The 15397-nt window shown below is 34.2% G+C and overlaps 1 protein-coding gene across 1 annotated transcript in view; it reads left to right on the top strand.

Moving 5' to 3' along the window:
- The window catches only part of LOC106868263 (uncharacterized), a 47120-nt gene extending 32550 nt beyond the window's left edge, over positions 1 to 14570 (top strand). The window contains exons 3-4 of the mRNA XM_014913446.3: positions 9342 to 9526; positions 14424 to 14570. Coding sequence (XP_014768932.1) covers positions 9342 to 9526; positions 14424 to 14459 — 221 coding nt within the window. The 3' untranslated portion in view covers positions 14460 to 14570. The remainder of the gene's footprint in view (positions 1 to 9341; positions 9527 to 14423) is intronic.
- Positions 14571 to 15397: the final 827 nt, after the last annotated feature.

Here is a 15397-nt window from a genome sequence, read left to right as displayed (position 1 = left end):
ACATATATATTTATATATATATTTATGTATGTATATATATATATATATATATATATATATATATATATATATATATATATATATATATATATATATATATTTATATATATTTATGTATATGTTGACACCCATATACACACAAATATATCCATACATATATAAGTATATATATACATACGTGCATATGTACGTATGGGTTTGTACATAAATATATATTTATAGGTGTGTAGATAGATAGATAGATAGATAGAGAGAGGGAGAGAGAGAGAGAGAGAGAGAGAGAGAGAGAGAGAGAGAGAGAGAGAGAGAGAGAGAGAGAGAGAGAGAGAGAGAGAGAGATCGTTTGTTTTTACAGTCATCATGCCAAAAGCAAGTCATTGTTTTACTGCAATAAATGAAATATCCAGCCTCCTTAAGTCGCAGTTCGTGAAAAAATAGACATTTGAAGAGTGCTTTCTGCCACCATCTTTGTATAGAATAAATGGATGACTTATTCTAGAGTTTTCTTTCGTGGAATCCAAGATGCTAGAAATAATCAAGGAGATTATCCAAGAATATAAAAAGTTAAAAACATCAAGCAAAAATCTCGAAGCACACAATTGAATGAATCTAAAAGTTCCGTACGAAATGCACAATTAATTATTATACCAAGAATAACTGTGAAAACAAAAATATGTTTATTGCGCACTTGAGTTAGAACTGAAGAGCATTTGACGAAGAATACAATTCGTTGCGCTGTTGTTTTGTTCATCATTGATGCAGTGATGTTGCCATTTGCATAATTACATAACGGATTGTCAAAATATCTTTAATGTAGGTGTGCATCGTTTGTATTTTTTGGGTTACATATCTGTACAGAAAATGGAGTGTAATACAAGCAATAGTTTATTTCTATCCTACAAAATGTGGGGTTTTGCGCTGGTGTCAAATATTATTATTGGCTTTTAGTTGTGTCACTCTAAATTCATGGTTCAAATCCGACAGAAGTCGAACGCTGTCATTATGGGGTCGTTAAAACAAATATGATTTAACAGTTCAGTATCGATTTAAGCAAGTTTTCTCTTTCCCCGAAAAGTTTCAGTTTATATACCTGTGTTTATCTACCTGTGTTATACAGTGTAATCTTACCTGTGACCAGGTCACAGTTTCGAGCGACGAAAATGTTGATGTCATACGGCAAATAATGTTTAAGTGAAGTCAACAGTGCATGTGGGTTGTTGAATGGTTTACCAAACTGGTGCCTCACAACCGGATGCAGTTCAACGCCATACCCAGGACGCGCGCGCACACACACACGCACACACATACACACAACACACACACACACAGACATACACACACACAGGCATACACACACACAGAGACATACACACGCACACAGACATACACGCACGCACGTACGCGCACACACAAATATATATATACGCACACACATACAAGTAAATATTTGTATATATATATATATATATATATATATATATATATATATATATATGTATATATGCATATTTACACACACACACACACATACACACACACACACACACACACACACACACACACACACACACACACACACACATATATATATATATATATATATATATATATATGTATATATATAGACAGGTAATATTTATTTTCCACTCAAAGTGGATGTTGTGTTATAACACTTTAAGTGGAAGATAAATATTACCTTTTGGTATTGATACTGCCTCTGTTGCTACACACACACACACACACACACACACACACACACACACACACACACTTACACACACATGCACATGCGCATACATTTGAACTCTTTTGTTACTGTCAGTTTCTTTTCGTTGTTTCCCTGCGCTTTGTCCAATCTCTGAATATCTGCTTTTTCTGAAATTCACCTGCCCAGACGACGCAGGATATTCTTAAAAGATTAATCATGCGAACAATTATAATTAAGACTTGGAATATCGGCGATATCTGACTCTCCAGATGCAGAGAAGCGAAAGAGAGAAATCCGCAAACCTACCTAAGCAAACAGACAAATAGATGTATTGTCTCAAGAACAGACGCAAAAAATACACACACACACACACACATACGTATGCACACACGACCCGAACGTACATACGTATGTTGTGTATATGTGCATGTGTGTGCCCATCAGAGTATGTATGCAGTTATTTGTGTGTGTCTGAGTGTATATATATATATATATATATATATATATATATATATATATATATATATATATATATGTTAACATACAGTGGTGAATAAATCGAGTTTAAAGTCTCTGTCTCTTTTGAATATGAAAATTTAAAAGTTAAAAACCTTATATATATATATATATATATATATATATACAAAGGGAGACGGGGATATGTGTGTATGTACACATATATGTGTGTATGTGTGTATGTGTGTATGTGTGTATGCATGTATATATATATATATATATATATATACATATATACACACACAAAAGTACTTACATATATACATGCACCCATACACATCTATATTTATTAAATATACGTGTGTGTGTATACATATATATGTATGTAAGTATGTATGTATGTATGTATGTATGTATGTATGTATGTATGTATGTATATGTATGTATTCAGCTGCGAACAACCAATAGTATCGTTTGTATATAGTTATGTATATATGTATAAATAGAATGTATGTATATATATTCATGTACAGTTAAATTTAAAATTTAGTGCTAAAGACAGGATCGATATTGAGAGAGAAAACGCAGGTCTACCTTAGCAACCGCGTACATATTGCCTTAAGAAGTCACGCAAAAATATACATGCATACTCATACACGCTCGAACTCACATATTTGTTTATGAATCCATGTAAATACATGCATTCACACACACACACACACACATTCTCAGCGACCGTTTTGAAAGATCGATATTTGAGCATGTATGTATGCATGCTTCAACGTATGTAGGTACGATTCTATATTTAGAGCAGGCGAATGACAAAAGGTAGATGTTGAGTCACCACTGGCGTAGCATATGATGCACAGGTTATACAGACGGCAACAGGGCAACCGCTTTATAACCGTATCTTTCCTGTGGAGGAAGGAATGTTATGTATAAGTCATTTGTCGGTCGATTGGGTTTCCGCGTAGAGCGGTCAAACACCAACGCTACGCCTCGTGTGGTTGGAAGTACAACTGGATCGTTAACAAACTCTGGATATAAAACATTTTGAAGTAGAGACACACAGACAATAATTGTACACACACACACACACACACACACACACACACACACACACACACACACACACACACACACACACACACACACACACACACACACACACGCATACAAACTCTTATATGTATGTGTGTTTATATCTATATACACATACGTACATATAAAGATGTGTGTGTGTGTGTGTGTGTGTGTATATAAATACATGCATACACTGACGTGTACTTATATATATATATATGTGTGTGTGTGTGTGTGTGTGTGTGTGTGTGTGTGTGTGTAAACTTACATATGCACATGCATGTGTATGTGTATTATAAATTGTTTCCCATTCATTCAGCTTAGAAATCTATTGAGTAGTTCTTGAAACTTCCTTTTCGCCAAAATATTCCATATTCCTGCTCTGGGGAATTTAGATTTCAATAAGAAACAATTTTTTTTTTCGAAGAGGAGGAAGAGGTTGCAGTAATACAAAGCGTCTATAGAAATAATTTATTTTAAATACGCGACATACATCTTGGTATATTAAAATGATAAGCGTTTTTAAGACCATTGTATATAATAATGAAGAAGTACCTGTAGGTGGTTATCAAGCCTATTAGAAATAGTGGCCGAATTTCCCTCAATCCACATCCTACCTTCTTCTTCAAAAAAAGAAGTATACAGCGGATAGTGTAGTTATGTGTACCGTGTGTATAGGAAAAAAAAACAAGTTTCCCTGGAATAGATTTCATGTTAAGACAGCTCTGTGATGGTCGACCTGTGGCTAAACGATAGAAACCCTTTAACTATCTATAAATATCAACATTAGACGTTAGAAAACACTTTGCTTCTTTTATGAAGAACTCTCCTTTGGAAATCTGAAACCCAGTAAATAAATAAAATCTATGAAATGTATTTTCAAGAACCGGTAAAACAAAATATGACTCTATGCAGAAGTAAGTACAATAATTTAGTGTTTTTATAGAATATGAAATCACACAGTATATAAATGGTAGCCATGTCCAGTATTTCAGAAGAAAAGTGAAGTTTACGGAAATACAAAATCCATGACGGACGGATACCTAAGACCAGTCACTCGGTACCGCTTGGACATTTATAGCTTGTTTACTTTGAAGAAGATGCTGAAGGAGGCATTTCCTCTCACAGTGTGGTTCAAATTAAAAGAAACTGAGGAAACTGCAGGACAGTGTGTCTACTCTGAAATTCCTTACCATTGTGTCTTTGAGAAAAGAACAACAACATGGAAACAGAGAATACATGAAAGAGATAAAATGATCCTTTGAATACTTGCTCTACATCGAAAGGAACACGAGATGTTTTCCTTCAGATTATTAATTTTATTGCTTGGAAAAAGAGCCACAAGTTTTGAAAACACTTGCATTCATGATGTCGTTAATGACGAAGCAGTCAGTAAAAGCGGGAATTTATTAAACAAGGAAATCGCTGCTGTGGACAAGAGAAGCAGTAGAAATCAGAAAGATTCCCCAACTGAGAAAATTCTTTATCATTATACGTACCCTAAAAAAAAATAAGAGTGATTCTTTATTGCACTTTATTCAAGATTTTGTTGCAGAGGGCAGAACTAATGAAGATGTTTTCTACATTGCACTGCATGGCAATAAGCAAATGCTCATTATTCGCGTTCTATCGTGGCATAGAAGTATCGGAATATGCATTAGCTTTTAATGATGGCACCAACCAAGCTCATGTGAAGATTACTGGTGATGCTGAAGCTAAAATACAAAGTTTAGATGAGTTGCTATATGTATATATATATATATATATATATATATATATATATATATATATATATATATATATATATATATATATATATATATATATATATATATATATATATATATATATATATATATATATATATATATATATATATATATATATATATATATATATATATATATATATATATATGTATGTATATGTGTGTGTATATATATGTGTATGTGTGTATATATATGTGTATGCGTGTATATATATGTATATGTGTATGTGTATATATGTATATGTGTGTGTATATATATGTGTATGTGTGTATATATATATATATGTGTATGTGTGTATATATATGTATATGTGTATGTGTATATATATGTATATGTGTGTGTATATATATATATATATATATATATATATATATATATATATATATAGAGAGAGAGAGAGAGAGAGAGAGAGATAGAGGGGGGCACGTGGCTTAGTGGTTAGGGGCATCCGGCTCGCGATCGTAAGGTTGTGAGTTCGAGTCCTGGCGGCGCGCTGTGTCCTTAAGCGAGACACTTTATTTCACGTTGCACCAGCCCACTCAGCTGGCAGAAATGAGTTGTACCCGTATTTCAAAGGAGGCAACCTTGTCATATTCTGTGTCACGCTGAATCTCCCTGAGAACTACGTTAAGGGTACAACTGTCTGTGGAGTGCTCAGTCACTTTGAACGTTAATTTCACGAGCAACATCTTCTGTTGATCGGATGAACTGGAACACTCATCGTCGTAGCCGACGGAGTGCCAGTAATACACACACACACACACACACACACACACACACACACACACACACACACACACACACACACACACACACACACACAATTCTGAATCTCTTGGCAGATAAAATCACAGAAAGTTAGAGTGGAAACACTGTTGACGCCAGAGATAGATGGCAGGCTCTAAATTATCCTATAGAATTTTTGAACTAATTATAATGCTAATGCTTTACCTCATCTCAGCAAAGGCCCACTGCATGGTGCTAAGCTTATCGACAGAGATTTAGCAATCACCCGCATAACTACATAAATTACCATTGGTAACTGATGAGGTAGATGATGTATTAATACCGAGAATGGATTTACTCACAAGTGGTACAACAGTAGCCCTCCCATTATCGCCTGACGGAGCCCTGGCGACTACATGTATATATATAAATATATAAATATATATACATATATATATATATATATATATATATATATATATATATATATATATATATACATATATATATATATATATATATATATATATATATATATATATATATATATATATATATATATATATATATAAATATATGGCAAATGAAAGACGGAAGATGGAATATACGAGAATTTACTATTAATCACTACAATTGTTTCGACACATCTAGCATCCTTTTTCTAAGACTCATAGCAGATCTTGGAGCGAGAGTGAGAGTCACAAAATCATGGAAAAGGTGGCGAACAATGACGAAAGAACTTTGACTAACAAACGACCGACTGATTGTTACACTGGGTTGGTTTATTCCCAATCATCTATACCTTGTTGTCTAATTCTCATTTAGTCCCAGATAGAAATCAATAAGATTCAGCCCGTCTAGTTCGAACCCTTTCTACAATCGTGCGATGTTTTGTGTATGTGTGCGTATATATATCTATCTGTGTGTGTGTGTATCTATCTATCTATCTATCTATCTATCTATCTATCTATCTATTTAAGTGATTCGATTGGTTAATGTAAGTGACCTACTTCTACGCTTGACTGCAGCAATTTGAAATTCTGCGTATGCACTTTACAGCTGAAAAGAAGTTCGGACGGAAGCAGTTTATTGTTGTCAGAATATATACACGTTTGCACACAATCATAGATGCATATACACGCGCACACACACACATATATATATATACATACATACACATATACATACATACATATATATTTATATACACACACACACATACATACTATATATATGCACATATACGTGCGTGTGACTGTTTTTATGAGTCTGTTTATGAGTGTTTGTGCGTATATTAATTCATCTCATTTCTTGTCTACGTGCCCCGGCACTTTAGTCTTAAATCTTTATTGATGTGTTGTTTTACTTTCCAACAACTTTTCTGCTCTCGTAAGGAAATCGCTGGGTTTCTTCTCTGGGGGTGGGAAAGGTTTGTAAAGAAAATAGCATAAATAATGAAAATAATGTATCACCTTTTTTAAGTTTAGATCAAAATTTGTATCGGTTTTAATATGACAAACGTTATTTGTAGAGCGGCAGACAGTCAACTAAGGTGCAATCATTTCTGAAATTACAAATGATCAAAGAGAAAATTATTGAAGAAGTCGCCAACAGAAATAAAAATATGCAAATAAAGTTAATCATTCATTCTGTCAAGGAAATTGTTCAGTTAACACCGTGTCTGACCCGCGGAACATGGTTTTTATACTTTCGCATCGATTAATAGAGATAGTTTCACTTTTTATCATCGAAACTAATAAACTGTATAACCTAATGTATAAATATATGTATGTCTGTTCGAATTCGTTTATGTGTCGCGTTGATGTGTTGTCTATAATTACTAAGAACATATATGTGGAGTTATTCTTCAAACCTCATAGGCACATCGACAAAAGTAAACCCGCGAAACTGGCTTGCTACGCATGGTATGGATCTAAGAAATGCAACTTAGGCGAAGTTGAAAGGTCGTATATTCCTTTTAGATCTACGAATCCCACATCACTACTGAATTCCAGATCCAAAATTTCCAGCAAATGCAAACATATGGACAAATTTCTTTTGGTAAACTGGAGGACACCACCCTCTCCGGACTGAGCAGCCATCTTGCAGACTTTGGACCCCCCTCCGATGAATTATTCTACAATTACCTTCTCCTCGTGTTTTTTTTCTCGTGATTTCTTTTATATTTGTAAATTGAATATACCAAGTGCTTAGCGCCTAAAGATCGCTTAGAGACACAAGATGTGTTAGAAAAATATGCCTAGTCCCGCGTCAAAAGTTAGCTCGTATCATTACATTCTGTACATTAAATGTTATATATGTATATATATAATCAAAATAAGCAAAAGGATATCAAGTAGTGATGCAGTACGACTGTTTCAAGCGGCTCCATTTAATTGAACAATGCAATCATTACATCAATTTACATCAGTGTCATCTTCATCTGCACAAACAAATGAACAAAATTTTAACAAGAAGGACACATTAATATAATTTTTCTCAAATATTTTAACAAAGCAAGAATATGGAAGAAATTCATGTTGTCGCTATTGCAGCTAAGAATAGACTACACTTCCCAAAATCGCACGAAGCCTATTGGGGTCATAGTATTGTAAGGGATTGTGATTCATTTCTAATTCATTTATCTTTTTATCAACTACTAAATCTAAGACTAGAGGACTGTATCTATTTTGTATAAAGGACGAGAGTGAGTTGACAACTCATGCTAGGTATGGTCATAAATATTGTCATATGTATCTCTTTTCCTCGGGGAGGAAAGAAGACATAAGGAGTAGTCAATTGGATATACAGTAACTGTCTATAAAAAGAGGCTGGGTAGGAGAAGACTTTAAATCATGATGTTAATTACCAGTTAGAGGGACAAGACGCTATATATATATATATATATATATATATATATATATATATATATATATATATATATCGGGAGGAAGAGCTTAAGTATAGTGCACGAAACGGTGCAATCTATTTTAGATTATTTGAAACATAAGTTATATAAATTTCTAATGCATATGCAATTTAGTACGCTGTAAAAAGTAAACGGAAAATGGACGATCTTTCTGCGAGATTAGTCAAATAGATTCATTTTTCTGTCCACGGAGAGATAAAACGCGGTGAAATTACATCATTGACTTTTCACAAGGAGGATTACTTTGTATATTTATTTAAACCGTTTAAAGACCGTTGGAGTTTCGTTAGAGGAAGATTTGACCGCTATTTCAGGCAAATCAGGTAACCACAAAGAGCGACCATGCTTGATTTGCCTATTATGTTGTTGATCTTGTTATTCTTGTTTTAGCTCCAGTCCAATTCTGATCGGATATGTTAATGATGACAACCAGTGTTCCATTAATGACCATCTCTTTTAGTTATAATGCACTTCAGAGAACATTATCCAATATGCCTGATCTTTCTGAAGAAAGTATGGTGTGATTTTTAGAGGATTTGGCTGTTATTTCTTACAGGCAAATTGATAATGTAAGGTTTTCTTCATTAGCGCCAGTTTCCATAGATTTTGACCGCATTTTTCTTTTTATGTATTTATTTATACATATATTTATATTTCTTTTCTATTTCAGGAAATGGTAAAAGAAGTTCGATGGATGTGTCAAACCGTGACGAACAGTTGATGAAAATCCTTTCGAGAGGATTAGATCAACGGGCCATACGAAGTGAAATTGATGACGACACAGTTCTTCCCCTAGAAAAGACTTACGAACGAGCAGTGAAACAGAACGATTTTTCACCCGTAATTAAGAGACTGGTAATGAATTAATACATTATAATAGATGTCTAAACATTGATAATTTATATAAAAAAAAAAAACAAAGGCATGGTTTGAAACCCGTGTAGGTATATATGAATATATATTTGTCTATGTGTGTGTATGTGTTGGGGGGATGTTTTCAATTTAAGACTAAGTTTCCATTGTTTGCTTCAAAGTTCTAATACTGTCTGTCGGTTACAACTCTTGACAGAAATGCTTTACGCTGTTTTACAGTGACGGGGCGGAATTTCAACGGAGAATGTACAGAAACAGGAACGGAAACAGAAAAACATCCCGGTCCGATGTTTCGAACAATTCGTCTTCCGGTCCATCGTCCTGGATTCGTACTTTTTTTTATCAACTCTGAAAGGAGGAAAATTAAATTTGACCTTAGAGGGATTTGACCTTAAGACGCAGAGAATCGAATCAGAACAAATACCACAAGGCATTTCATCATACACTCTAACGACTCGACTAATTTGCGCACATACATACATACATACATACATACATACATACATACATACATACATACATACATACATATATATATATAAGTAGGTATGTATGCATATAAATATATATGCAAACCTCTGCAGTAGACATACACACACCAAATACCGTGGCTCCAGAGAATTGAAGCTTCTAATTTGCATTCTGTAGTATTTAACGGTTTAATATCAGCGGGATGCGAACGGGAATCTCAGACAGAATCAAGATAAGATATAATATATATGTAAAGCTAGTACCAAACATACAAATATGGCAAAATTAATTATTTCTCAGTAAATGAGAAAATGAACTCACTGAAATAGCTCAGAGTGACCGGTGACACGTATTTGAACAGCAAAGATGAATATGGGTCTATCAAATAATATACAAAATAAATTCTTGAATTATTAGAAATCCCGTAGTTTATGCTTGTCCGTGTGTGCGTGTGCCTGTGTGTATGTATGTATTATGTGTGCTTGTGTGAGTGTGTGTGTGTGTGTGTGAAAAACAAAAGAACAGACTTCGGTTTTCGACACTTATTTGGGCCTCATCAGAGATGCCTACATAACTTGACCAACGTTGGGCTTTGCATAGTTTCCATCAATCAGATTTTACTCCTAAGTAACTGCTGCAACAATCGTAGCCTATTCTAGAAGATACAAATGCGTGGTGACGTGCAGTGATGCCAAAACAACGAGATTACAAAGGGACACCGTAGCCACACAGCTATGCCTGCGTCCGGAATAATCGATTGTCATCAGAAGCCATTTCTCTGTTGATACTCTTGAAGAAAATGGCAACTGTATAACTCTCATTTCCTCATACTTTGAAATCAATAGCTTTGATGTCCTTCGGTTGATACTGTTGATTGTTAAGTGTCAATTAGCCAGCCAGTGAGCAGTGGTGGTGGTGGTGGGGCGATGAGCAGGAAATTAAATTGTTATATATCAACATTTCTGTGTATATGTGTATGTACGTAAACACAATTACAAATATATACGTATGTCCTTTTTTTTTATGTCAGTGTGTGTGTGTGTGTAGTTGTGTGTGTAAATCCAACACTTTCATCTATATAACGCCATGTCATACATTAGATATATAGACACACATAGAGAGAGAGAGGGAGAGACAGACAGATACACAAACAGACAGACAGACTGACTGATAGACAGGCAAAAAGAAATGATTATTGTTAACTCAGTGAAGATAGTGTATTTGTTTTTTAAAGTGTAAAGTGTTAGTACAATAATATATATTCATTGAGGAGCTGATGACGCTTATTGAGGAAGAAACATGTATCTAAAGCTGTCTTCTTCTCTTCAAATAATCAAACTCCTTTTCTTTAATGGCAAGTCAATTTTGGAGGGCTCATGATTCTTGAATTAGCTCCCCGGGGGCGGAGAAATTTCTAATAATTCAAGAATTTATTTTGTATATTATTTGATAGACTCGTATTCATCTTTGCTGTTCAAATACGTGTCACCGGTCACTCTGAGCTATTTCTGTCAGTTCGTTTTCGTTTTATGTCTGATTGTGCTTGTATGTGTGTATGTGTGTGTGCGTGTGTGTGCGCGCGTGCGTCTGCGTCTGTGTGTGTGCGGCTTGTGTGTGCACGCGTCTGCTTGTGTGTATGTGTGCGTGCGTGCGTGTGTGTGCGCGCGTCTGCGTCTGCGTCTGTGTATATGTGCATGTGTGCGTGTATGTGTGCATGTGTGCGTGCGTGTGTGTGTGTGTGTATGTGTTCTTGTGTGTATCTTGAAGAAGCACCACATTTTCATTTGTTTCAATGGAAGTCTTCTTTATATTACTCCCAATATCATTGCCGTGTTTAAGGCAGCGAGATGGCAGGATCGGTAGTGTACCGGCCGGCGGCGGCAAAATGCGTTCTGAGTTCAAATTCCACCAAGGTCGACTTAGCCTTTCATCCTTTCGGGGGGTAAGTGAAATAAGTACCAATTACACACTGGGGTTCAATGCAATCGACTTACATCCCTCCCCTAAAATTTCATTCATACCGCCTATAATAGAAAGTATTATTATTATTGTTGTTGTTGTTATTGCTGTTGTGACAAGGAAAAGTTTGACGGTTATCGCGAACTTCCAGCTCTGTGGTCTTCTTCAGACATAACCCAAACTTTCAAGTAATTGTCAGCCTTTTACCTGTAAAAATAAAGGCGTTGAGAAATACCAACTGAAAAGTATTTAAAGAGCCTTTAATTTAATGTTTATGTTTATAAAAAGCTATAAATGAGAACAAACATACACACAGATGTGTATATATGTATGTTTTATTTAAGTTCTTGAGAGAATTCAAACCGGCCGCTAACAACGCGACAAGACTTTTTCAGTTGAGATTCCGGTGTTTGTGAATGTGTGATTGAGTTGGTATGTTGGTTGAACTGTCGATACACAGACCCAGGTGTCTGCATTTGTTCATCTAAAGAATCTCAGAAGAAGAATTTTTGGAATGACTCACAAACCTTCACTGTACCACTAATACATTGGATTTGGAGAATCTTGCGTCAGCTTTTTTTTTTTTTTTTTTTGCTTTTTCATCGAAAAACCTAGAATTTCTAGGGTTTTGTGTAAGTCTGTAGGTACATATCCTAATGCACCTATGAGAATTTATAGTCGGGGTGCAGGAGCTGTAAGTGCCGCATTAATTCACTATATTTATTTTCTCTCTTTCCTGAATTTTTAATGTATGTATGTATGTATTATGTATGTATGTATGTATGTACGTACTTATGCATGTTTGTGCGTGTATGTATGTATATATATATATATATATATATATATATATATATATATATATATATATATATATATATATATATATATATATATATATATATATATATATATATGTGTGTGTGTGTGTGTGTGTGTGTGTGTGTGTGTTTGTTAATTGCGATTGTTAATGTTTTCCTGTTCATTTTTTAATTCCAAAGTCTTAAGTGCAAATATTTCTATTTAAAGTATAGAATTCTTATTAAATAATCAGAATTTCAATTTCATTATTTTATTATTATTTTGTTATTTCACTACTTTATTATTATTTTGGTTTTTTTGTTTTATTATTGATTTATTTCTCCCTGAAAATAATGAACTATTGATTATGATAATTCCGATAAGCACAACTTCCTTTGCAATTACTTTTTTTTTTTACCTGCTTGTTTTGTTGTTGTTGTTGTTGTTGCTGTATGTAGTCGAGTAAACTGTATTAAGATAACAAACGATCGACCCTAGCCATGCAGTCTCGCTAAAGCGTCGGGAAAAAATTGCTTTGTGACGTTCGTTTCGGCACTCTCTGTTCTCAGGTCAAATCCTTCCTTCCTCTCCTGCTGAGATGACGAAAATGTTATTATTACGGCGGTTGTTTGTTGTTAATAAAGGGTTCGGAGTTGCTTTATGGCTTCGGACAAAATGCTTGCCGGTGTTTGTTCCAGCTCTTTACATACTTAGCACCCAAGGATCAAGTGTTGGTGTTAAGCCCTGCGACGGATTAAGTCTACCATCCAAATTAGTCGATGCCACAAGACATCCTCTCAGGTGCCCTAACAGTTTCACTAGTTCACCACACAGAATTGATATTTATTTGGCCACCCCTATAAAGACGGTCACTGCACTTGTAACGTTTTGACTTTGCGAGTACATATTTACATACTTGGATGTTACGGGAGACGTAAACACACCAGTAGCTGTAGTCAAGGGATAGTAGGGGACAAACACAGACACACACACACACGCGCACACACACACACACATACACACACACACACACACACATTATATATGAAGGGCTTTTTTCAGTTTCCGTCTACCGAATCCACTCACAAGGCTTTGGTCGGCCCGAGGTTATTGTAGAAGTCACTTGTCCAAAGTGCCACGCAGTGGGACTGAAACCAGAACTACGTGGTTGGGAAGCAAATGTCTAACCACACAGCCATGCTGAATCTTTCTGGTTAATTAATTCATTGTAACATTTTAATTAATGTTGCTTAATGATTATTCGTGTGCATACCTATTATCCTATTCTTTCTCTCAGCACTTATTAATTAGAGCAGCTAATTAAGCTAAAATGCTAATGAGGGGGCTTCTACGTGGTCTCAGCCTAATAAAAACTATCATCTAAACCTACTTCAAATCAAATCCCAGAACCCAGAACCTAAAATATAATGTGTCGAACGAAAAGCATAAAACAGGATGATCATGGCTGGAGTGTCTTTTTATCATATCTGCTTCATTAGAGCTGACATGGTATTTAACAACAACAACGACTAAAATGACAAAAATATTTGCGTCAAACTAGTTTTAGTTAAATTATTTAATTGTTAAATTAATAACAGATATAATTAATTGATCGTTAATTTTCTTTGCTTTCGTTTATTATTTCTTTTAGGCGAAAATCATTTTGTCTGAAGAATCGCAGAACTGAAAACAGACGAAAACCAACCAATACCGAAACCAAAAATTCAGCAAAAAACAAAACTACAAATCACATCAGTAAAATAATAAAATTTTAAAAAAATAATTATGATATCATGAACATGAACTTCTTTTCCTTTCCTTCCTTCGTTACTTTTCCATTACATTGTATTTACAGAGACTGACTGATTCGACGCCATTTACGTTACGAAACCGTCAACATCCAACAATTTAGCCAAAATATAACGATAAAGCCACATCAAATATTTCACTACAGTTAATAATAATAATAATAATAATAATAATAATAATAATAATAATGACACAATAGGTGAGAAAGTTTCTAAGATCCAGATGAAAACTCTAGAGAAAAGAAGAATCAAAAAAGAAAAAGACGGTCATAAACATAGGTCGCTATATAAATGTACTTTCTACTGTCACTTTCTTTTTCACCCCCCCCCCCCCATCTCTAACAGCCATGCTGGAATACTTATAAACACACGTTGATTACTTTGATTCTAAGGAAAGTTTCCTTTCCCCCATTTTGTTTCCTGTTTTTCTTTCCCTTGTAATTCAAAATTCTCCAGAATATATATTTTTGTAAATGCTCTTAAATTACAAGGCACACATACATGAAACATATATATATATATATATATATATATATATATATATATACGTACATTATATATGTGTGCGTGTGCGTGCGTGTGTATATGTGTGTGTCTGTGTACGCGTGTATATATATATATATATATATATATATATATATATATATATACGTATTCACACACGCACACACATATATATATGATATATTCACACATATATACATAGATGTGTCAATATATATATATATATGTATATATATATATATATATATATATATATATATATATATAATGTATATATATATGTATATATATATATATATATATATATATATAT

The sequence above is a fragment of the Octopus bimaculoides genome, chromosome 8 (assembly GCF_046866305.1).
Source record: "Octopus bimaculoides isolate indiv1 chromosome 8, ASM4686630v1, whole genome shotgun sequence".
NCBI lineage: Eukaryota > Metazoa > Mollusca > Cephalopoda > Octopoda > Octopodidae > Octopus > Octopus bimaculoides.
Note: the sequence above shows the minus strand (reverse complement) of the source record. Positions and strands in the feature narration are given on the sequence as shown.